At 37.5% G+C, this 26,390-nt stretch overlaps 1 protein-coding gene across 1 annotated transcript in view; it reads right to left on the bottom strand.

Annotated features, from left to right (window-relative positions):
• Positions 1–3,450: 3,450 nt before the first annotated feature.
• The window catches only part of LOC110462505 (lipoma HMGIC fusion partner homolog), a 38,636-nt gene continuing 15,696 nt past the window's right edge, over positions 3,451–26,390 (bottom strand). The window contains exons 2-3 of the mRNA XM_021516476.1: positions 10,071–10,169; positions 3,451–4,740 (exon numbers count right to left, since the gene is read on the bottom strand). Of these exons, the coding sequence (XP_021372151.1) occupies positions 4,613–4,740; positions 10,071–10,169 (227 nt within the window). The 3' untranslated portion in view covers positions 3,451–4,612. The remainder of the gene's footprint in view (positions 4,741–10,070; positions 10,170–26,390) is intronic.

The following is a 26,390-nucleotide window of genomic DNA, read 5'->3' on the forward strand; positions in this document are numbered from 1 at the left end:
AGGTAGATTAGATTCTCATTGATACTTGTATTTGTAAGATGGAGTTGACTATAATTGGTGTTGGGAAGGGAGATTTGATTCTCATTGGTACTTGTATTGGTAAGACGGAGTTGACTATAATTGGTGGTGGAAAGGCAGATTTGATTCTCATTGATACTGGTATTGGTAAGGTAGATTTGATTCTCATTGATGCTTGTATTGGTAAGGTAGATTAGATTCTCATTGATACTTGTATTTGTAAGATGGAGTTGACTATAATTGGTGTTGTTAAGGTAGATTTGATTCTCATAGATACTTGTATTGGTAAGGTAGATTTAATTCTCATCGATACTTGTATTGGTAAGGTAGATTTGATTCTCATCGATACTTGTATTGGTAAGGTAGATTTAATTCTCATTGATACTTGTATTGGTAAGATGGAGTTGACTATAATTGGTGTTGGTAAATTGCATCGGGACTAGGTTGTTGCAATGACTTACCTTTCAACTGTCGATGTAGAAATGATAAAAGGGTTATTTTTTGGACATTTGATTTCTTACTGCAACAATGATACAGTGTTGCAATACCAAACAGTGTTTAACTACTTAAACTCATAACTTTCCTTTCCTCCGAAATTGTCTTGCAATACATGGATTTTATTATACATTCTGAAAAACTAAAACAAATCACGCATTTTCGTAGAAACAACATTTAATTGTTTTGAATTCTCAAAACTTTCATGACGCTGCAGGTGATGACCTTCCTTTTTCATTTCACTTCAGTTTTGTCTGGTAAATGCAAATACGTACACCTCCTTTTCACACCTAGATTGATGGTTTTCATTGTACAATACAGGGCTTAGTCAAGACAAAAACACATAGCTCCCTGGCACCACTACATGAACTACGAAGTTAACCAGACTTGAACATTCATACAATATAACCTATTTAATAATAACCCAGGACTCGTTTTATGAAGCTTTGTTAGTATAATGACAATGAAACGTGGAACTAAATCGTGTGTGTTCGTTGCTATGATCAAAGATAACTTAACACGTAACCACCAGAATAACACAAACAAAAGAAAACATGGAGTTTCCCGAATGAATCCGGACCTACAACCGAACACGTCTGGGCCCAGTTGTTCAAAAGGTGATTAGCTTAATCAGTGATTAGCACAAATTTTGATTTTTCTGTAACTTTAAAACAAAACTATTGAATGAGGTACAACTTTCTTGATATCAAATATTTAGTAGAGTGAATTTACATGCGAAATTGTGAGACTGTATCTTGATTATTGAGGCAATTATTAAAAGTTGAAAAATGTCATCAAACAGTGATTAAGCTAATCATTTTTTAAACAACTGGGCCCAGATGGGTAACACGTACTCTTTGCACCGACGTTGGATCTCCCACTTAATTAACACTTACAATTTCTGGATTTTGAGACGTAAAATGTTCAAAGTAATACAAAATATGATAAAAATACGTAGAAATTATATTGTAAAAAACTTAAGACTGAATATATCATTACAATAGCAAAAATTCCATACAAATGAGTCCAGACCATCCACATTAATCTCACACTCATCAGGTTCTCTACATCTCGCTCGGATCTGCACGACTCGGGCTCCGTGTTGCATCTTCATAGTCTAAAATATCGACTTAATAGCTTAAATATTGCACAAGTATCGATTTCAAGACGACGCCTGCATGTCTTGCGTGCTCAGGTCTCATTAAAGCTTATTTATAACTTAACGGCGTGTCATCAGAAACTGCAGAATAAAACACCTTCACGTTGTAAACAACTTCACCGTAAACAAGCAGTGTCTGGGGAAACTCTAGTCATATCGAGCACTGAAAAGTCTTTCAACCAAATATTTTAATAGGTTTTGATATTTTGTTGACAATTTCTACAAAATTATTTGAAATCCAAGATTTCACGTACAACAATTCTTTCCAACATTTAAGATATACCCCACCTTGTTTTCAAGTATAGTGTTAGATGCATGATTACCTTACAAAAACCTTTTACAGTATAAATATAAACGCACACATATTTCATCTGACATACTGCATTCTGGTCACTAAACTGTCGCACTATGTTACACATATCTATTTCAGCTCAACCACCCCATAAAAGTCCTAATGAACCATTCCAACCTTTGAATTGGAAGAGTTCTAATGTATCTTCAGGTGTGAATGAGTTAAAACCTGGATTATTGGTGGGGATAATTCGTTTTTAATATTAATAATATTCACCCACGAATATCCATGTAACTGGGCAGTAAACAAAACATATATTGAATTTATAAAATACTATAATATATAAAAAAAAGTTCCTTTTTCACCTTCAGACATAATATATTTTTTCATCAGAAAATCCTATATTTTTTCTGGTAAACCTTGTATCTCTATACACACAGACGTTACTCTCAAAGAATTACTTTAAGCACTTTTCAAACACATTTTAATCCCAAACGAGACAACCAATAGTTTCCCCCTTACTGTTCGCCTAGATCTTAAACCCATATGCACAAAGAGCTGTATCGACGTGTCACAATGCCTTACTATATAGACCGGACACGAATGCATGCTTTCTCTGTATCAGTCATAAATCACTCGAATTTGACTGTGGTAGTCTGACACATTGAGTTAAAATAGAACCCCGTCACATTTAAATACAATTAAGTTGTCTAATGTCGTAACAAAATATTTAAATAACATTTACTTGGATAAAAAGTGAAATGTACGCTAAACTTAGTCATTAACTGTTTCGTGCGCACTCGTTCGAATTGAAAGCTATTAAATACAACGTATTACGTATGGGATAATTGACAATTACGGAACTTGACTCGGGATCAATCTACAACACAGGGCTGGCTCCTTAATCATGAATGCCAATCTAACAACGACTGGCGGGATGAATTAACAAACAGCCGACTAAGACTTCAGAGGGCTAGTAAATGCGAACAAGTTTAATTTTCTCCCGACGTAACTTGACACCCCGTCGGTGGATATAACAAGGATCCAATGCGACATGTTGTCTTTGTGTTTTGAATAATTTAGAATCCATTTTGTTCAAATTACATTTGAAGACGAAAGTTGTCAGATCACATACAGTGTAATTTACCAAAAAGCAGACGAGCATCGATCAGAACAATCGCACGCTATATATTCATCGCACGTGCGCAATGTAATATGTCAAATTCTTCATCCATTCCTTTTGTCGCCCACCTATTAGTCTCTTCTCACACAGCACTTCCTCTTCCTAGCAAGCCGCTGCATTACTTTTATCGCAACGTATCTATAACTTTTTTCCTCGGTGAAATACAATCTGGTAGCATCCATTCGTCAAGCCTTTGGCTACAGATAGTATCGAACATGGACATAAAACGGTAATCTTCAAGGACATCTCACAGGGGAAATCTCCCAGTCAACTAATAATTTTTTTCCGTTAATAGCACAACTCTCTCTAGCCGTTCACACTGCCGTACATTACACTATAACGCGTCTCTTTCTGATATTCACATTGATCCCTAGCCCTCACTTGTTCTCTAGTAGGTTACCCGAGTGTCTTGGCTTTTCCTCGACCCTTACACAGTTAAGTCTCATGCTAAGTGACATGCACTGCGCTGTGACCCCTCACCTTCAGTTGATCTTAAATAGGGAGCTGACCTTCACTTTGACCTCTGGCCTTTACTGACATGTCAAACACTTAATTTCAATGTTAGATGATTCAACCAGAGCCTTTGCCGGCATATCAGAAACTAGCATCACAGAAGGTGTAATCAATGTTTGGGGCGAACAAACAAAGAGAAAATGGACTCCAATCTTTCACAACCCAGACATGTAATTAAACGTTATAGATGCTAATTTTCCCAAACGAGGGAAAATCGATTTCCTTGTACCGAATCGTCTTGATCGGTAATTCTGACGCGGTGTTGCCTCATATTACAGTGTTCTTGACGGATTTCCGCTTAATGCTTCTCGCCTCCCAGAGAATGTCGTATGCAGCTTGTTAACACGGCTCGCTGATGATATTATAGAAACACATATTAGCACCAAGTAATCATTTCAACGGAATAATGAGAAAAGTGACCATAATGACAGCGCACATAAAGGTTATCATTTTTACAGAACCTAATCGATCCGTTTCTTTAATGGAAGCGAGAAGATTGGTTTGTACACCTCGATGTAATTAATCCAATCGTATACGCACAACTATCGCGTCGCGAACATGGTTCCAAAATGGTCTCCCGTCACACTTTGGACACACTGATGAGATTCTGTCATTTTCGTAAAACACGTTTTGCCTATATTGCGGAGGGCGCATGCGTGGAACAGCCGGATACTTCCGTCAAGTATCAGGTTTTGTCTACATACGACAGTGGCATACCGATAGTACTCGTATATGCTATTATAATATCGAAACATTGTTGAAAATGTATCGGAAATTGTTTCAAATTGCAGGTAAAATTCAATCATTATCGGGCATAGTGGAGATCACATTGCTTGTTCTCTTAGCGGCCCATCGATTGCATACGAGAGAGTTGATTGATCACTATGCAACGCTGTGAATAATTCGTCAACATTTGAATGATGCGTTGCAGTTTCGTTTAAGACCGATGTCATCACATATCTGCATAAGAGGCGTGGCCGAACTTGCGTTTGCTGGCGTGACAGGACATTGCTGAACCGATCAAGGTGACTGCAGCGCCAGCTGCTGTCAGGTAGAAAGACCAGAATAGAGTACAGTCCCCTAAAACAGAAATCGAGAGATACTGAATAAAGCTTCAATCAATTATTTTGTCGCATCAATATGGACATGTACAATAATTTGAAACGCGATGCAAACTACGACATACCTTAATTATTTCAAATTTATTTAGAATGTATCCTATCAGAAATTATTATTTAAATATTACTGTTGCACTCACAGATTCGGTAGGATAAGGTTAGAATATTGTCATTACATTTGCTGAAATTACTCTTACTGTGTCTAATAATTTGAAAACGGAAAAGAATATTTGAGATTCTTATAAAAATAAACAGACCTTTCTTACGACTTTGCCAAAATAGCTACAGTTTCTGAGATTGATGCGGGTTTTTTTCTCCAGATATATCAAACGTTTTTTATATGTTTTTATGTAGCTATTCTTTATCCTAGCGTAACAACACAGTTTTATCTCTCCATGAAGTCTACAGCTCACATATACACTGTCGACCGGGGATAGCACCACAGAACACGTCTTGTAAATCGCTTTGCTAAAAGATAAACTTGCACGCGATAGTGATAAGGTAAAATACATAATAATTAAAAATGATAGGCATATCATCATAAACCAGCCAAACCTATCGGACGTACCTAAACCAGCGTCAGATGTCATGGTATTGTCAGCTTACATCACTAGCTGTTGTATATTACAAGAAGCTAACATGGTATTGTCAGCTTATACCACTAGCCGCTGTTTATTATAAGAATCTAACCAATCTTTGACATTAGTAAACCGTTAATGTGTTACTAATCCCTGGCTCGGGGTCAGATTTAGGTCCTCTTTTGCATCAGAGAACACACAGAGATCGTATCTTACAGTTCATTAAAACATACAGAGCATTGGGTATGTGATAACAGTGGAATAGGTGTGCATGAGAGGATGCTTGGGGAGAGGTAAGGGCGATATTTTTCTGATATTAGTTATCGTACTTTATGCGACGTATGAGGTATCAAAACTATACTTAAAACATCAAGATTTATCTGATTATTATATAGTGATGATGCACTCGTCTGAATGATTCAATTCCTGGTTGACATTATTGTTGGGTTTGTAGTAGAATTTTCCAGCAGACTGTTGGCATATACCCAGGGGGACAGATCATGTTCTTTCCTTGGCCGACTTTTTGTTTTTATATGCAGCCAAATCCATCGATTGCTTTATAAGAATCCTTCAATTTCAATTTCAGATAAACCGATAACTTGTTATCTTTTCATAACGAAATATGCCCCCCGAATTTTAATCAAAGACACCAATCTGTATTTGATTTTCCTGTAATGAACCTTCTCTTTATTGGTAGTAACTTTACATTTTCCGCACTTCAGCTCTTCACACGTCGTAGTTGGTTCAATATTCACTGGCTTGCTCGGAATATCACGATTGTCATAATAAATGCAAGTTATATTGTTACAGATGCTGGTTGATAAAGACAAGGGGCAATTACTATGGTTGGTATGATTGAAAATTATTGTATATCCTTGAGCGATATAAATATACCCATTGTTATCATGCTCATTACTATGGTTTTGTTGTCGCTACCGTGGTTCTCATTTTGAGGACTTGACATTACTATAATTTAACCTAGGCTAACATGACTGGTTTTGTCGATACAGCAGAAGAATTTTACGAACTCCATAATCAATAGACTTATTCGCTTGCTCTTTTTCAAGGATCTCCGTGTTAGTCTTTCCATTTGGTAATAAATATTCGAACTAAGTTTACTTAGAGGTACCTATGATCATACTAGGTTCCCTCGACTGGCCCCGTCCTCTAGAATATTAAATATACATGTATATATAATTATTTAGGAAAATAAATTAACTCTTATAACAATTTTGATCACTAGGATGTCTGATTCTAGAGCCTAAGTTCTAAACTAGGGGAAGATAAGCTAGTAGTGAAATGCAGATGAAAAATTCTTCATAAGAACTTGGGGGCTGTTTGCCAGTCTACAGGTTCATTACAGGAACCATTTTACAACGTGTATCCCAACAAAGTAACATACTCGATTTCCTACTTGTAACCTAATAACACAACGGTATCCTAACAATTGTCTAGTAACATCCAAGCAGGTGTCTAGTAACATACGAGTATTTCTATAGGTGTCTAGTAACATACTAGTATTCCTACAGGTGATTAGTAACATACGAGTATTTCTATAGGTGTCTAGTAACATACGAGTATTTCTATAGGTGCCTAGTAACATACGAGTATTCCTATAGGTGTCTAGTAACATACGAGTAGTCCTATAGGTGTCTAGTAACATACTAGTATTTCTATAGGTGACTAGTAACATACGAGTATTCCTATAGGTGCCTAGTAACATACGAGTAGTCCTATAGGTGACAAGTAACATACGAGTATTTCTACATGTGCCTAGTAACATACGAGTATTCCTATAGGTGTCTAGTAACATACGAGTATTTCTATAGGTGCCTAGTAACATAAGAGTATTTCTATAGGTGCCTAGTAACATACGAGTATTCCTATAGGTGTCTAGTAACATACGAGTATTCCTATAGGTGCCTAGTAACATATGAGTATTTCTATAGGTGCCTAGTAACATATGAGTATTCATATAGGTGTCTAGTAACATACGAGTATTTCTATAGGTGTCTAGTAACATACTAGTATTTCTACATGTGCCTAGTAACATACCAGTATTCCTACATGTACCTAGTAACATACCAGTATTCCTACATGTGCCTAGTAACATACGAGTATTCCTACATGTACCTAGTAACATACGAGTATTCCCATAGGTGACTAGTATTAAGCTAGTAACGTACGAGGGTTACGACCTGATGGTTTGTAGACATGCAAGCAGGAATACAAGTGTCTGAGCGCACTGAACTCTGTCAGATTGCTACATGCTGCATACCATTCATGTCACAGGGATACTTAAAACGCAGACTGACATATCTTTTGGGGAAAATATTCTTGTGTTTTTTTGCAATCCTTTCAATATTTGAATAAACCGCAAGCCATGCCTTGTTCATGCTTTGACTTTGAAGTTCGGTGAAATATCTTCACAGATAACTCCACTGAATGCATTCCAAGTTGACGCTGTATCTCCGATGGAGATACACGGTATCGAGGGATGGTATGTACCGATAGCGGGCACAGATAGGAAGCCACGTTTCTGCTCGGAAGCACCACCAGATTGGCTCATACCAGTAACAGATTGTAAATTACTGGTGTTCTGCTCAACACTGGGAATTCTAGTCAAACAAAACTGATTGATATTCTCGATGTTTTGGTTTGTTTTAGACAATGGTAAGGAGAATATGTCGAATTCTATGTATACTGATACGGTTTGATCAGATAGTACCGACCTTCTGTAAGCAATGCGTGCGTCGTGTTATGGCGATGTTAAACTCTAATAAGGTTGACTTATGATAGAATTTCTCGCCAAAATAAATATATTCGGACACGTTTTAAGTATAGATTTCCGCTCCTGTTCCGTTTGCTATTTAAAATTCCAGCTCAAAACTGCGATAATATACGACCTTAAAAAATGACTAAGTTCCATCCACAATACTTAAATATTCATAAATCAATGCAATATATGCATATGTTTGTATTTTTAGTGGCAACGAGTCAAGAGAAAGATTATTGTTTTCAATTTGCATACTAAGACAAAAAGTGAAACAACATGAGGAATTTTCACTGTGCATAAGTTGATTTTATGAAGAATTCAGACGAAAATATTTTCGGATTGTTTTTGAAATAAAATTATCTGAATAAAAACTGTGAAAAAGGCGAAATCTCATTATTGGGATTTATAATTGTAAAAACAAATAATATAAGCAATAATAAATCAGGGTCGATTGTATGTGTTTTCAAAGTAGGCAATGGCGTATGAATTTTGTCTCAGAAGACAATAAGATCGATCACCAAAGTATCAATATTCATGAATTCAAAAATAAACATACACTGAACCCTCAGTTTTTGCAATAGAATACTGAGTTACGCGTTCATTTTGCGACAATAAACTGGGCTGATTAGTGGGTAAATGGTGGACCGTTACACGGTGGCTGGGTGTGGAGTCTGTACGTATATCGATCTACTGAAAACCCCGAACTAAGACCGTATACATGTACGACGGTATTACCAAGTGCTGGCCGGGCCAGACGATGTTTGCGAGCTGAACCATCGGTGCCAAACTGTATTACGGAGCCATTACCTAATCTACACGGACGTTCCAGTAGGAAGCCCAGGATGATTTGTGGGACATTTGGAAAATCGATCCTGGTTGATTGTGTCGGTGGTCTAGGATTGGACAACGCTATGTTTTATGAAGTCAGAATGGAACAATTTCCCGCTGTACAGCTATCTTTGTAACAAAAGGTCAAATTGGTCTGCTTTATTACTTTCCTAATGGTGATTGCCTACTTCAATTTAACACAATTTCTGGCCAACGAACTGCATTTTAGTGTCTTGACTTACTACTCTTTCAAATTGCACGATAGTACGTACACGTGTAACAGACGACTAACATGGGTCCCTCTGTAGAATAGGGGTTTTTACTCTGTATCCTGTTATTGCGTTCACTGTTGAGTTAAAACTTCGTCCGGTGCCCAATAATACCTGGTAGCTATCAGACAGAACTGGTTACCTCATTGTCAGAAAAATAAATGGATTGGGTTTGGGGTATCAGGAAACTTTGTATTTGTCTTTCTATTTTTGTTTTATTTTTTTTATTTTAGTTCATATTTCATAGAGTGCAAAAAATAAAAGCAACCTTACGGGTCAGATTATTAAACAGAATACAAATGCATGTTAAGAACTTTGCGACGTGTATGAACTTTTCGTAAGTCGTTTAACAGGCTCACTAATACTTCAGAAAAGAATCATAACCTTTTCGGGAAATGGATGGGTTATAAACAAATTATGTCGTGAGTAAAGATCGTGATTGATTTATTGCCTACATCGATATTAGCTATATTACCGAGAAAAAAAAAAGAAATGGCTCGACTTTCTACACATTGTGTCTCCATTGCCCGGTCCTCTGCACTAAAAGAGGAGAAAGAAAAGGGTCAAGGCCAAGATACAATGGAATGCAATGGGAGCAGAATGCAAAGAGTCTCTATAATGCCTCTAAATTGTGTCTCCAATGCAAGCGGCTGTGACCCATTAAATCGACTCTCCATTTACACAATTTCACATGTACACTTTGTACTTTGCTAACGTTAGTTAACATTCCTAAGGTTAAAGAACCCCGATTTTTGACTCGGTCTAACGAATGTGGGAGGTTGTTGTGGAAATCGGTTCGTAATTCCAGGACAAGGTTGGTGGATTCCTACGATATACTTACCCATGTTATAGGGCTGTGACGTGTAGCCACAGGCCTGTTGAACCTCGGAACTGTCCCAACCATTAGGATAGATCCCTACGCCAGCCCCTATCAGCATACCTGTAATGATAACAAAAGGAATGTTTTATCACGATAAACGTGGACCATAAGCTGAAATAAAACCCACAAAACTAACAAGAAACTAACAAAAGTTCCATATCTTTTTTTTTCAAGTTAAAAGTATGAAATACTAACGTAAATATTTATTAGTATCATGCAAATACGGTGTGATGTTAAATTCACTCACGGCAATACTTTTTTCGTAGCCCTTTTTTCCTTGATTTGCTTCAATGGTGAAATTCACGAAATCAGTTTTGGCAGATTTTACAACCATTTGCCATAGCAGGAAGTGCAAAAGAAGAAGAATTATATGTAACTTTTAATTTCGCGGAATGTCCTTTTCCGCCTTACGTAGTTCACCATTTCAGAGAAAGGTAAACGCTTCACAAGAATTTTCATAATTCAAAGTTATGAACGGTCATGAAACAGGAGCCAGACTGATAAAGTTATCCATATACAGCATGTATGATTGATGTAAAAAGGGAAACTGTTTACTCTAAGGCTTTGGTTTAGTATTGTTTAACGGTCCATCAACAGCTATGGTCATTTAAGGACGGCCTCCCCTGTGTGCAAGCTGCATGCGTGTAGTGTATGCGTGTGTGTTTTGGGAGGCTGCGATATGTTCGTCTCCTTGTGATAGCGCGGAACTGATGCCGACTTTATAGTGCTACCTCGCTTGAAACATACTGCTGAAGACACCCAGCAGGACCCCTCACCCGGTCACATTATACTGACAACGGGCGAACCAGTCGTCCCACTCCTAAATTGCTGTGCGTTAAGCAGGAGTAGAAACTACCATGTTTACAGACTCTGGTATGTCTCGGCCAGGGGACAGTACCAAAAGCCTTCCTCACAGGGGCGAACGCTCAACTAAGGTATTTTAGTGATTAATATCTTTACCATATAATAATTCAATTTGCTTCAAACATGTTACATATATTATAAGTGTTTTTTTATGTATGGTCAGGCTAATTCGATGCACAACTCTCTTCATTATTGATTGTTTATCAATAAGTCAAAAACATTAAGGTACATGTACGACAACAAATAGAAGTTTTAATCATAGACGATATTTTATTTTCTATTCAATAAACGAAAAAAAAGGGATGCTTGTTTTGGCCCAATTTTTGTTTTATATTTTATCGTTAAAAAGTCTATCGATAATAATAAAAGATTGTATTTTACTTTACATTTGCCATAAAAGTTGAGGTAAACTATTGTAAGCTATATCAATGATCGGCGCCTGTGGTGATGTCGGTTATAAAACCCATGTACAATGACGAACAACCACTAGTTTTCGAGAGATTTCATTGCTTACATGTACAGTAACATAGTCCAACGACATATTTTTATTTTTCAAAAGTGCCTTAGGCCAGAGTTTACACCAAACGCTAAAACCATCATATTGAGAAGCGATCGGTAACAGAAAACGTCCCTTAAGGAAACTGTTAGTAGTTAAGAATCTCAAAACTATTCTTAAAAATGCTTGAAATGGTGATAACTATATTCTGTTCTCTGTCTTGTTGTTAAACTCTAGATAAAGTTTTATTTTTCACTTCTCTCTCAAGAATGGGTTGTGTGCTCCAGCCTTCTTCCCTGTAACTGGCATAAAACCATGTCACACGGTTAAACAATCAAGTGTAAACATCGAAAACGGTATTCGACCCAAAGTCTCTCCAAAACTCTTCCATACCATAAAATGCATTTTTGTTTATTAATTTATCACCGGAATAAAAAAAAAATGTCTCGAACACAAAGTCGGAGTTTGAGCATGATGATGGTTTCATGACTACGGGCCCTATTCATTTGGTATTCTTAACTGCTGGGTCTCGAACACCATTTATACCTGTAGTCAAAACGGTTGCTTGACTATTAAACTTGAATGTAGCCTAATGTTCACTATACAGGCACATTGTCAGTAAAAATTCAATATCAATATCTTCTAATAAGCAAAACACTTTAATTGTTTACGTATTGTCCGCTTGTCATGTCGCGCGCACCCCTGAGGTGTTTCCTATTTTAGGAAACGAAGTCTGCGAATTGCCGGCCCCGGCAGATTGTCCACGGGTTATCTGCTACATTAACGCTATTATATTGCAACGAATACAACGGTTAACGTTCACTAGATTTAATTCTGAGTTGTTTTATGTCGTTCAGTTTTCTGACGTTAACAGACATGGCGACTCCTCTTATCCCATTAAGTACTCAGAATTTCTAAACTTTTGCCGTGTTTTTGTTAACATTGTCATGGAATGTAAACGATTTTTGATTTGAAAGATATCGCACAGCTCACATTTTCAAAACCTTTTTAAAAACAAAATAACGTCATTGCCCGCTTCATCAGATAGCCCGCATTGAGCATTTTTTAAGGAATAAATGTATAGCCCGCGGACAATACGTAATATCATTACAAATCAGGGTGTCCTCGAAAATAGTTTACCTAATTGCAATTCTATGTCCCTATTTTATTTTCTATGTACGTGTGTTACTGGTGTAGAATAGTAAACACATTCTCAGGGGCGTTTCTAGGATATTTTAAAAGAGGAGGCGTAGAATCAAATCTGACATTTTTGGACCTTTTTTTGTTGTTTAAAAACATAAATTAATTGTGAAATGCACTAATGTAACGGTTCCTGACTTGGAGGCTGTATATTTTATAATTAAAGTGTCAGGGTGTTTATGTGTTTAATTAATGAATATGATAAATTGCCATATTCAATACAATATTAGCAGATTACGATGGGTTTTTTTGTTGTTGTTTGTTTGAAAAGGGGGGGCGTACGCCCATTACGCCCTCACCTGGACCCGCCCCTGATTCTATAGGGGAAATGACTTATGACCGAGGGATGAGGGTATTACGTATGATGGCGTTGTCAGGTGTCAAACACCCCACCGAAAACAACTTCGGACGTTCACCTACACCAGTGGTTATCCGTGATCGTCACAGACTTTACATGGATGTCTGACCATTCAGGACAATCCTTTGAGCTCATAAAGCCACTCTCTTATCTAGTGGACAAACCCCACAGATAGCTTTGTTTGTCGACCGTGACGTAAGTTTACTGTAACTAGATATTTGACCGATATAAATTCATAACAGAGTTATCTTCACGCGAGCCACCATTTAAGATGATTTCAATGGTTTCTAATGTAAATAGGGCATACATGTTATATAATGACAATTTCTCTACCGAATTTAACGTCCATAATGAGCAGTATTGATGGAGGATTTAACTATAGAAATTAACCGGCATTAACCGAACTCTCTGTACAGTACATACATTCTTGGTTCTTTTTATCTTATTGAAATTACTTTCCATTTCTTGCAGAAAAAATTAAGACAGTACACTGTATTGATTTCTGATAATTGACATAAACCGGCTGCAACGGTCCATATTGTCGCTTTCTTGTGCAGATTGGTGAAATGTTATATTTACCTGTGTCACAGTTGACGGACGTAATATACTTAACAATTTTGCCCTGATTTACTTTATCGATACAATTTGAGAAAATAAGGTGGTATGTCCTAGTTTTGGCATATACCACCGTCAAACAGTACTGCCTATAAAACTAAACAGTTTAGGTGTGTCAGAAAATAGTACTCAAAGACACATCGATTGGCGTCTTACTTTGGGTCGTAACCATAGTGAGACAGAAAGGTTTAAATACCGATCGACCTCAACATATTTATTATCAAATTCGGTATTGATTTATATGTATATATACCTACATTCCGTATATACAAACACAGTGTTTACGCCCACCTGAGGTATCGTTCAGGTCCTCGTCCATCAAGATAATGTTCTCAATCATATTTGACATGTTTAATATGTTTTAATTAAACAGTTTACCTGAATGTCAGTCAAATATGATGTTTCGTATACCTGTTTTCATTAGTAAGGAGTATGCTAAATGCTGAGTCAGATCAGTTTTTTAGACGAGGAGTTGAATTTTTCTATATGTCAAAAAGAAGCCAAATTGATTTCTAAATAAGATCTGCCAGTGACACACTCAATTAACGTAAGTTTTGCGTTAGCAAGTTTTACCTGTTCCTCTATAGGCAGGTGTGTGTACCTGTACCTGTTCTCAGCATACAGGTAGGTACATATATACCAATTCTCGCCGAACAGGTGTGTGCACATGTATCTGTTCATAAAGGTGTGTGTATATGATACGTGATCTCACCTGGCAGGTGCAAGAACTTAAAACGGCTCTTTGAGAGAGAAAAAAACTTATAGCGGAACAACCTTTAGTCAAACTGGCGATGACGTTAATGCTCTTCAATCTTTCCCCCAATAATTTCTCGGGTTACTGTTACGTGTACTCTTGTGAGCCCGTAGGTAATTTAAGGACTATACAGTATTTATATGGTAGTTTTATTCAAACGATAAACATAAATAAAGCAAAGGGTATCATTAACAGCGAAACTGTTTATAAAAAAACAAGTTGTGTACTCTACTTAAGTTAATCCTTCCATCAACGTTCAATAAAACAGTTTGATGTATATTTACAGTAAATGCTTTACTTCCATGTCTGTTTAAACTCTTTACAGGCAAATCTTTGTTTGGCTGTAAAGTGAAATTCTATATCTAGCGGTTATCTATGTCGGCTGATATGTACCAATTCGTTATTTCGATCCGTATAAAAATCCTTCCATTGTGAAGGTAAACACCAATATGATGTTATAAATATGAAATATACACACAAAGATAATTGAACATATGCATATTGAAAAGAGTACAGCCTGTTTAAAATAATTCTAATCAAAGAACTCCATACGTAATTTAACCTTGACTTGATTGCACTACCAAACGCAACTCGATTCATATATCCATAAATGTTGGTGCTTTGTAGGTTCCCTTTGCAAACGTGCCCCCATTACTGCCATTCAATGTTTATTTGCCAGGGGACATAACCCATTACCTTGGACGCTTAACACCGAGGCCAAAGGGCATCGCTACAGTATAACTAATTAACGGCGTTAGAAAACGTGGAAAAGGAAATTATTATTTAGAAGGAAAAAAAACTGATTGTAGGAACAATGCACGTACATCTTAAACATGCACTTACAAATCTGCAATTTCGTTGTCATATATATATATATCCAAAAACAAAACAAACAAAAAAACAAAAACAAAAAATATTACACCTGCAGCACATGAACCGGAACTGAAAGGTCATGTGACTTCAGGTACGGGCTGTACAACAAGTAGCTTTAAGTGCTATTTTTTTGTTGCAAAACTATTTTTCTACTTTCTGTTGTGTTTTAAAGTAGTTAATGTTGCCAGCCTGATGACTAAATCGTGACTTGCGAATTTGTTGATCATTTACGGGCTGCCTTGTATTGTTGCCGACGTATCGTGGCTCAAATCACGTAATTGCTATCTAACCGGTTTTATACGCATCCTTACAGTTATAAGGAAGAGGAGAGGAAACCTAGATCAAGGTCACAGAGATAGGTGTGAGTCATAATGATTACCTCAGATGGCGCTAAATAAAATATAATCTGTTTTAATGGGTTGTGGAGAGTCGGAAAGAATTGGCTTTCGACAGCTCTCCAATAGATTGGTTTTAATAACGGGTTTAGTGATATTCAGAAAGATAGTTTATTTGGTGTTAATCTAATTGAGACACCTGCCAATATTGTTATTAGAGTGATAGAAATTATAGAAACATTGGAATATTACCAGAATTAATCATTTTACTGTGTCATTCTGTTATCGCTATGCAGCCTAGATCTGACAGCAAGTATATACGTAACTCTGTCCCTGTTTAGATATATAGTAGTGCATTGCATACATGCATTGTACAGTAGTGTATCGTACATGTATACACTGGAGAGGGATTTGGTTAGCATTAGAATAGCGTATAATTAGTCAGAACCCTTGATTGATACAAAACAATCTTAAAAGGTCACAAAGATACACATATTTTCAGAAAAGAACTATGATCCGATTTTTCAGTCTTTAAAACAGTCTTTTCATATTAAAAAAGAAGTTAAGCTTAAAAACAGTAGAAACAGCTGCATCAGGTGGGTTTTACCTTTTGTGTCATTTGAAATTTATGACTCATTCGTAACACTTCGCCCCGATTACAGTCACACGGAACTCCTCGGCACTCGTCATATCTCGGCAGATTCCGTACCTACAAACCTCGTCCGTATGACGATTACCGCCATAACACTTTCGGAAGGTTTCGAGCTTTGATTTCCGAAATGGATAAAATACAAACGGATGCGCCATTACAAACAAGTGATGGTAAGACACCAATAACATTGGCAGCTAGTAGGTGCTGTCTGTTGTGTGCAAGGACAAATAAGGTATTGATGAAGGGTACCGGAATCGGCCAAGGTTAGCCAAATGAACTCCTCGGTGACTCGTGGCGAGTCACCCGAAGTTTGCGGATTGGCTTACAGTACATCAAAATGACTGAAGTGAATCGGCCGAGGTGTTCCGAATGTTTGTAGTACCTTTGACCATTTCCGAGATTTGTAAGTAAAGAGGGCAAAGTGGTTCAAACAGTTGAGGGTCTAAAGACGTTTGTAAAGCGGTTAGTCTAAATGTGGGTTGTGTGACGCTTTCGGTATTTGCTGGTATCTTTTTTTTACAATAAGCTAAGTTATGAAACTGGTATCCTCTTTTTGTTTTTATTCACCACACTAAAGCATCATTTAGAAATTGGACAGGATGTCCTACATTGTAGTTCGGAGGCTTGCTGTGGGTGAAACTGCTGTAATTATTTTCAATACCAACGTTTACTAGTCTAGTTCTCTACCTAATGAGTTAAAATGAAAATTCCAACTAATCGAGTCAATAAAAAACAAACTAATAGTTCACCACTATGATATAATCCCTCCCCGTGGATATAATGTAACTCAGGTCTAATGAGAGTCAAATTAAAAGGCCCAATTTCGGCATCCACAAATGGCCAATACTCGTTAATGTTTTCCTCCATTCCTAATTTCATAACCACAGTTAAACTCAATACACTTTAATTTGGAGATGTAATTTGCCTTCAAAACTAAGTATGAATTTTAATGACATATACACTGTACATTTATACATATGTATGTATACTGAACACAGACCTCTATAAAAGTAGACTCCAAATCAAGTCTTGTATCAAGTGTTGTATCAAGTTTTGTTTTTTCTGTGTTTTGATGTATTTCGTTTAAAAATAATTTTGAAGACGATCAGAGATTCTGTCTGCTGACAGATTAAAACGCCACATCTTGAATGATTACCAGTGATACACAATATCAATTCATATACAACTTTGACGAGTTCATCCCATTTTACGTCAATGTCCCTCTTAAGTATATTCAACAATCGTTTCGGGACAAACACTGCACAGTGTCTTTGATGTCTATAATCTTATATACATTAATACAAATGCTTTCGGTTTATCGCCTTTTTATCTGTCATAATCTCACGGCAATATTTGCACCTGTCGTTTCGTATCTGTTTAAATCTGATTCGATGAAACACCTGGCGCGTTTTTTTACGTCTAACTCCCGTTCACGTGATTGGCGAGGTTTACAAACACGCGCACAGCACGTTCACATCCCTACTATGAAGATATTTGACGCAAAACACATGCTGCGGTCCGTGGAACAGTTATCTTTCCTTGATTAATGAAAGATTAACTTTTACTAGAGATTTAAAACAAACAATAGCACCCTAAACCTGCTTCTGCTTAAAACAAACACCCGATCATGACCTCGTGGATACATTGTATTCTGATTCACCATTTCACTAGGCCTAAATATTGAAATAAATGAGAGCGCAATAATTTGTACTTCCAGGTCAAATGAAATGTCAAGTTAATGCCCTATAATCCTAACACAGCCCAGGGGTCGTAGTTTTGCATCAACATACTTATCAGTGAGACGTATGGTCTGTTTTTCTTTTAACGCAACAGCACTTACATGACGATGTGTACAAATATTGGTTAACGATCAAAGTGGATTGTTACTGCCTATACGACGTTATGTTGAAGCAATCTTCAGGTTTTGCCACAGGTATAATAGTTTACTAGAGGTACATGATGGATGTCGGTTACTTCTATACATTGTTCGTGTTACTATGTAGTGTACGTGTTACTAGGTACATGTGTAATGTTCGTGTTACTAGGTACATGCGTTATGTTCGTATTACTAGGTACATGTGCAACGTTCGTGTTACTAGGTACATGTGCTATGTTCGTGTTACGTGTTACTAGGTACATGTGTAATGTTCGTGTTTCTAGGTACATGTGTAATGTTCGTGTTACTGGGTACATGTGTTATGTTCGTGTTACTATGTACATGTGTAATGTTCGTGTTACTAGGTACATGAGTTATGTTCGTATTACTAGGTACATGTGCAACGTTCGTGTTACTAGGTACATGTGCTATGTTCGTGTTACGTGTTACTAGGTACATGTGTAATGTTCGTGTTTCTAGGTACATGTGTAATGTTCGTGTTACTGGGTACATGTGTTATGTTCGTGTTACTAGGTACATGTGCAATGTTCGTGTTACTAGTTACATGTGTTAAGTTCGTGTTACTAGGTACATGTGTAATGTTCGTGTTTCTAGGTACATGTGTAATGTTCGTGTTACTGGGTACATGTGTTATGTTCGTGTTACTAGGTACATGTGCAATGTTCGTGTTACTAGTTACATGTGTTATGTTCGTGTTACTAGGTATATGTTAAGTGCTCATGTTTCTGAGAAGTGTTTGTATTACTAGACTGATCATGTTACTAGGTACATGTGTTATGTTCGTGTTACTAGTTACATGTGTAATGTTCGTGTTACTCTGTACACGTGTAATGTTCGTGTTACTAAGTACATGTGTAATGTTCGTGTTACTCTGTACATGTGTAATGTTCGTGTTACTACGTACAGGTGTAATGTTCGTGTAACTAGGTACATGTGCAATGGTCGTGTTACTAGGTACATGTGTAATGTTCGTGTTTCTAGGTACATGTGTAATGTTCGTGTTACTGGGTACATGTGTTATGTTCGTGTTACTATGTACATGTGTAATGTTCGTGTTACTAGGTACATGCGTTATGTTCGTATTACTAGGTACATGTGCAACGTTCGTGTTACTAGGTACATGTGTTATGTTCGTGTAACTAGGTACATGTGTTATGTTCGTGTTACTCGTTACATGTGCAATGTTCGTGTTACTAGGTACATGTGTAATGTTCGTGTTAATAGGTACATGTGTTATGTTCGTGTAACTAGGTACATGTGTTATGTTCATGTTACTCGTTACATGTGCAATGTTCGTGTTACTAGGTACATGTGTAATGTTCGTGTTACTAAGCAGTGTTCGTGTTACTAGGTACATGTGTAATGTTCGTGTTTCTAGGTACATGTGTAATGTTCGTGTTACTGGGTACATGTGTTATGTTCGTGTTACTAGGTACATGTGTTATGTTTGTGTAACTAGGTACATGTGTTATGTTCGTGTTACTCGTTACATGTGCAATGTTCGTGTTACTAGGTACATGTGTTATGTTCGTATTACTAGGTACATGTGTAATGTTCGTGTTACTATGTACATGTGTAATGTTCGTGTTACTAGGTACATGAGTTATGTTCGTATTACTAGGTACATGTGCAACGTTCGTGTTACTAGGTACATGTGTTATGTTCGTATTACTAGGTACATGTGTAATGTTCGTGTTACTATGTACATGTGTAATGTTCGTGTTACTAGGTACATGCGTTATGTTCGTATTACTAGGTACATGTGCAACGTTCGTGTTACTAGGTACATGTGCTATGTTCGTGTTACGTGTTACTAGGTACATGTGTAATGTTCGTGTTACTATGTACATGTGTAATGTTCGTGTTACTAGGTACATGAGTTATGTTCGTATTACTAGGTACATGTGCAACGTTCGTGTTACTAGGTACATGTGTTATGTTCGTGTAACTAGGTACATGTGTTATGTTCGTGTTACTCGTTACATGTGCAATGTTCGTGTTACTAGGTACATGTGCTATGTTCGTGTTACGTGTTACTAGGTACATGTGTAATGTTCGTGTTTCTAGGTACATGTGTAATGTTCGTGTTACTGGGTACATGTGTTATGTTCGTGTTACTAGGTACATGTGTTATGTTTGTGTAACTAGGTACATGTGTTATGTTCGTGTTACTCGTTACATGTGCAATGTTCGTGTTACTAGGTACATGTGTAATGTTCGTGTTTCTAGGTACATGTGTAATGTTCGTGTTACTGGGTACATGTGTTATGTTCGTGTTACTAGGTACATGTGTTATGTTTGTGTAACTAGGTACATGTGTTATGTTCGTGTTACTCGTTACATGTGCAATGTTCGTGTTACTAGGTACATGTGCTATGTTCGTGTTACGTGTTACTAGGTACATGTGTAATGTTCGTGTTTCTAGGTACATGTGTAATGTTCGTGTTACTGGGTACATGTGTTATGTTCGTGTTACTATGTACATGTGTAATGTTCGTGTTACTAGGTACATGCGTTATGTTCGTATTACTAGGTACATGTGCAACGTTCGTGTTACTAGGTACATGTGCTATGTTCGTGTTACTAGTTACATGTGTAATGTTCGTGTTACTAGGTACATGTGCTATGTTCGTGTTACTAGTTACATGTGTAATGTTCGTGTTACTGGGTACATGTGTTATGTTCGTGTTACTATGTACATGTGTAATGTTCGTGTTACTAGGTACATGTGTTATGTTCGTATTACTAGGTACATGTGCAACGTTCGTGTTACTAGGTACATGTGCTATGTTCGTGTTACTAGTTACATGTGTAATGTTCGTGTTACTAGGTACATGTGCAATGTTCGTGTTACTAGTTACATGTGTTAAGTTCGTGTTACTAGGTACATGTGCAATGTTCGTGTTACTAGGTACATGTGCTATGTTCGTGTTACTAGTTACATGTGTAATGTTCGTGTTACTAGGTACATGTGTTATGTTCGTGTTACTAGGTACATGTGCAATGTTCGTGTTACTAGTTACATGTGTTATGTTCGTGTTACTAGGTATATGTTAAGTGCTCATGTTTCTGAGAAGTGTTTGTATTACTAGGCAGTTTTGCAACTATGTATCTAGATTGTGTAACAAGACAGGGTTTTGTTACACTAGGCACCGTCCGCGTTTCCTTGCTCTTCAGTAAGCTTGGCCGCCGAACCCCACGAGACTTCAACACAAATAGGACAAGAGACAGGCGTTTTGATGTAAAAAATTTAAAGACATCACATTCATTTTTTCTCTCAAATGTTGCTGTTATATATAGAAATTCCTCTATTGTACATTTTACTCTAATGGATGAGCAATGTGTAGAGATATATTGATTTTATGGAAGTGAATGTTCAGAACATCTGTTACACTTTTATTAAAAGCTAAATTGAATACATTTTTCAGTGTGACTGATCTGACTGTATTACAATGTCGCAATGGAACCCGCACACACGCTGAAATCAGATGAATCACAAAGCCCCCAGGATTATAATAGGAAGATATGGGAGACAGAAATGTTCTATGTAGAAAAAAACACATAAGACATACGAATTGTTTACGATATGGATTTGTGTCCTCTGTATACATTCGTGTAATAATTGCTTATACAACCGTTTTTATTATTGCTGGAACAATAAAACCCTGCGAATGGTTTAAAAGTCCTTGTTATGCATATCAATTGAACCCCCCTTCATTATCAAAGTTCTCATCTGTGTCTCATCGATTGTTTGATTTCCACCTGTGACTCGAAGAGAGCTATAAACAAATCTTTGTATCACATAACTTCAATACTTCTGATAAATTAAGTGAAATAAGCGGCTTTTCTACCTAACGTCCCTGTCTTAATCTATTTCATTGTCATCACCGAAGTGTATACGTCATCACTGGTGTGTGTGTGTCATCACTGGTGTGTGTATGTCATCACTGGTGTGTGTATGTCATCACTGGTGTTTGTACGTCATCACTGGTGTGTGTGTGTCATCACTGGTGTGTGTANTCATCACTGGTGTGTTTGTCATCACTGGTGTGTGTATATCATCACTGGTGTGTGTATGTCATCACTGGTGTATGTATGTCATTACTGGTGTGTGTGTCATCACTGGTGTGTGTTTGTCATCACTGGTGTGTGTACGTCATCACCGAAGTGTATACGTCATCACTGGTGTGTGTATGTCATCACTGGTGTCTGTATGTCATCACTGGTGTGTGTATGTCATCACGGGTGTGTGTGTCATCACTGGAGTGTGTGTCATCACTGGTGGGTGTATACCATCACTGGTGTGTGTATGTCATCACTGGTGTGTATATGTCATCACTGGTGTTTGTATGTCATCACTGGCGTGTATATCATCACTGGAGAGTGTATGTCATCACTGGTGTGTGTATATCATCACTGGTGTGCGTATGTCATCACTGGTGTATGTATGTCATTACTGGTCTGTGTGTCATCACTGGTGTGTGTTTGTCATCACTGGTGTGTGTTTGTCATCACTGGTGTGTGTATATCATCACTGGTGTGCGTATGTCATCACTGGTGTATGTATGTCATTACTGGTGTGTGTGTCATCACTGGTGTTTGTTTGTCATCACTGGTGTGTGTACGTCATCACTGGTGTGTGTATCTCATCACTGGTGTGTGTATGTCATCACTGGTGTCTGTATGTCATCACTGGTGTGTGTATGTCATCACTAGTGTGTGTTTGTCATCTTTGGTGTGTGTATACCATCTCTGGTGTCTATATGTCATCTTTGGCGTGTACGCCATCACTGGTGTGTGTTTGTCATCACTGGTGTGTGTGTGTCATCACTGGTGTGTGTATATCATCACTGGTGTGCGTATGTCATCACTGGTGTATGTATGTCATTACTGGTCTGTGTGTCATCACTGGTGTGTGTTTGTCATCACTGGTGTGTGTATGTCATCACTGGAGTGTGTTTGTCATCACTGGTGTGTGTACGTCATCACTGGTGTTTGTATGTCATCACTGGTGTGTGTATGTCATCACTTGTGTGTGTATGTCATCACTGGTGTGTGTATGTCATCACTGGTGTGTGTGTCATCACTGGAGTGTGTGTCATCACTGGTGTGTGTATACCATCACTGGTGTGTGTATGTCGTCACTGGTGTGTATATGTCATCACTGGTGTTTGTATGTCATCACTGGTGTGTATATCATCACTGGTGTGTGTATGTCATCACTGGTGTATGTACGTCATCACTGGTGTGTGTATGTCATCACTGGTGTTTGTATGTCATCACTGGTGTGTGTACGTCATCACTGATGTGTGTATGTCATCACTGGTGTGTGAACGTCATCACTGGTGTATGTATGTCATCACTGGTGTCTGTACGTCATCAATGGTGTGTGTACGTCATCAATGATGTGGATGTATACATTGTTGCGATCCGTATAATCTGCTTTGTTCGTAACCTCAGCAAATTGGCGAGTTCAAGTTAATGAAGTTAACAGCAATGACATGGTGAAAGAACATGGAAGATACCACAACCATGACCATGAGTACACCGGAAGTCCGATATCAAACCAAGCGACAAACCGGAAGTCAAATTTCACATCCATTGGCACTCTGAGAGTAAATTGTTTAACATGTCTTACAAATATCATCTTCCCAACGTTAAGACAACAAGATTTCGGCAAATTTGCGGCGTCAATGTAAAATATTGTTATAAAGGGGAGTCGCCCCGAAGGGCTGCAATAACACGCTCAACTACAACCCCAAGATCTATATGAAATACGTGGCTTAAGTTAAATCAATAATAAACACGGCGTGAGGTAAACTTTATGATAAAGAAATACCTCTGCTTCAACCTTTCAGGAGAAGCAAAGATAATGCTGGATTTGTGTATAATACAAAATCTCATCTCTGCCTACAAATCCATGCATTATTGCCGACAGGCATGTCCGTATAGTCGACCTACATTGCGTATGCCACCGTCTCTTGATACCGACATTTCAATATACATCCACATTTTCACTGATCCTATATTTCGTATTTCAGAAGAAACATATTAATTGCTTACTTGGGAATGCTCTATTAATGGAATTAACGTAAAATACAACATGGACGTCCTGTGTTTTAGAATGCATTTCCAAAATCCTTGTACAAAATTGAGCAACATGTTACAGTGTAGCGTGTAACAGTGTAGATACAAGTGTAGACTATTGGGGAAAGTGAAGAGCTAAGCTTAGATAATACTATAAGTTTAGTTTATACCTGTGATTGGATTCGCCTTACCTGTGTGTATACCTGTACCGTACCACACCTGGTGTATTTATATATATATACCTACATGTAGAACACGACTGATTGATATATCATCTGTACTGACCCATATACACCAATACACAGCTCAACTGACCTTACACTATACGGCACCAATCTCAACAGACTCTTCTAATCACGATTTCAATCACAGCGGAATTTTCGCATAAATAGGCTTTAAATCAGTTTAGCTATAACGCTAATGGATGTTCAATATCCTTGCATTTTTCAAGATTGATTTCGTTTAAATTAGATCAATATTCAATTTTCTTGTCCTCAAATTTAGTCGAAGGGGCCTATATGTATATCAGCTATTCTTCCGAAATTTACTCGGCAACACATGGAAAAATCCAACACCCTGGAATCCAACGGTGGTGGTTTCACTAAGAATTACATGAGCTCCTTCAGCCTCGGTAAAAACATGTTATATATAAGTATATAAATAAGATTATAAAACAATTTGGAAATTAAACATTAGAATGCAACGTTTTATAGATACTTTAGGTTTCGGTTTATAACATGGTGTACCTAGATATAAAATTGGATAGCTCCACAGTCGAACAACACACAAACAACCCATCGGTCAGCAGCTGATATCCAGATTTATGAATGTCTTTCACCCACCAGATCGTCATTTACCTAGCTAATGAAACACTTTTCCACGGACCGTCGTAATTCAATATCTAAACACGTGTAACCAATATGGAATACGTTACGTGTGTTTAAGTACTTGTATTGGAGTAGATACGACTAGCTATACATGTCTATGGTGAAAGTTGATAACTATCTCGGCTGTAGGTATCTTAACGTGTAAGTGGTGACCTTAACCCTGGGTTACCTGGGATTGTTTATGACCTGGTTTTACCTGTAAGGTATGTGACAGGTACAACTTTGGTGACAACAGCGACAAGATGAAACTGACTGCAAACAATATGGAGATCACAGGTCGTCTAGCTTAAAGTGACAAAGTGCCACTTCTATCGCCCGGTAGCTCTGTCCCCGATATCTCTGGTTGTAACGTCGTTCACACGTGCGGGGTATTATAACAGTTGGTTATATACATTCTTAAAGGAGACTTTGCATATATGACAGTTTACTTTAAATTCAAACTATAAAGGATATAATAATCCAACAATAACGCTCTCTTCCCTTACATTAACATGTGATATATTGATATTCTGCCACTTGAAGTCATTTTTTTTAATTACTAGCACTGATTATAAGATTGGACGTGTCACACATACGTGTGAGTGACAAACTCCTGATTAGTAGAAACATATACCCGAAGTTGTTGATGATATAATTAACGCAGATCGGCGTAACAAACTTTTAGAAGTGTTGAGCCTTAAACAGTTGAATTGCAAACGATGTCCGAAGTACAGACCTTCCAAGCAACCGACGACATTCGACGTAAAAAACATGCCGAATCACAAACAATGGTCGAAATAATGATCGACAGAGCTACCAACGATGTTAGAGGTATAGAACTTTGGAACGACAAACGATGTTCTAAGAAACAGATTCACTGAGATACCAACAAAGTTTAAGGTCTTCAAGACTACCAACAACGTTAGAACCAAAGGCCTATTGACTTCCCAAAGGCGTTCAACGTAAATGTTAGAAACGACAAACGACATTCAAAACAAAACCTACGGAACTACAAATAGCATTCGCAGTATTGTAAAGATTTATAAAACTACGAGAGGCGTTCGAAGTTTTAAAGACCTTCAAAACTTCTTCAACGTTAAGAAAAAGACATTCGGAACTGCAAACGACATTCGGAACATTTACATTCGGGGTATTAATCTTACGGAGCATAGACACTTCGGGATATCAACTAACGATGTATTACTTCATCATACCAGTAACATTGGACTACGTGATTTCAGTAAATAACAAAATTAATCCTACATCGCGTGTGACCAAGTCATT

The sequence above is a fragment of the Mizuhopecten yessoensis genome, unplaced genomic scaffold (assembly GCF_002113885.1).
Source record: "Mizuhopecten yessoensis strain PY_sf001 unplaced genomic scaffold, ASM211388v2 scaffold10797, whole genome shotgun sequence".
Taxonomy (NCBI): Eukaryota; Metazoa; Mollusca; class Bivalvia; order Pectinida; family Pectinidae; genus Mizuhopecten; species Mizuhopecten yessoensis.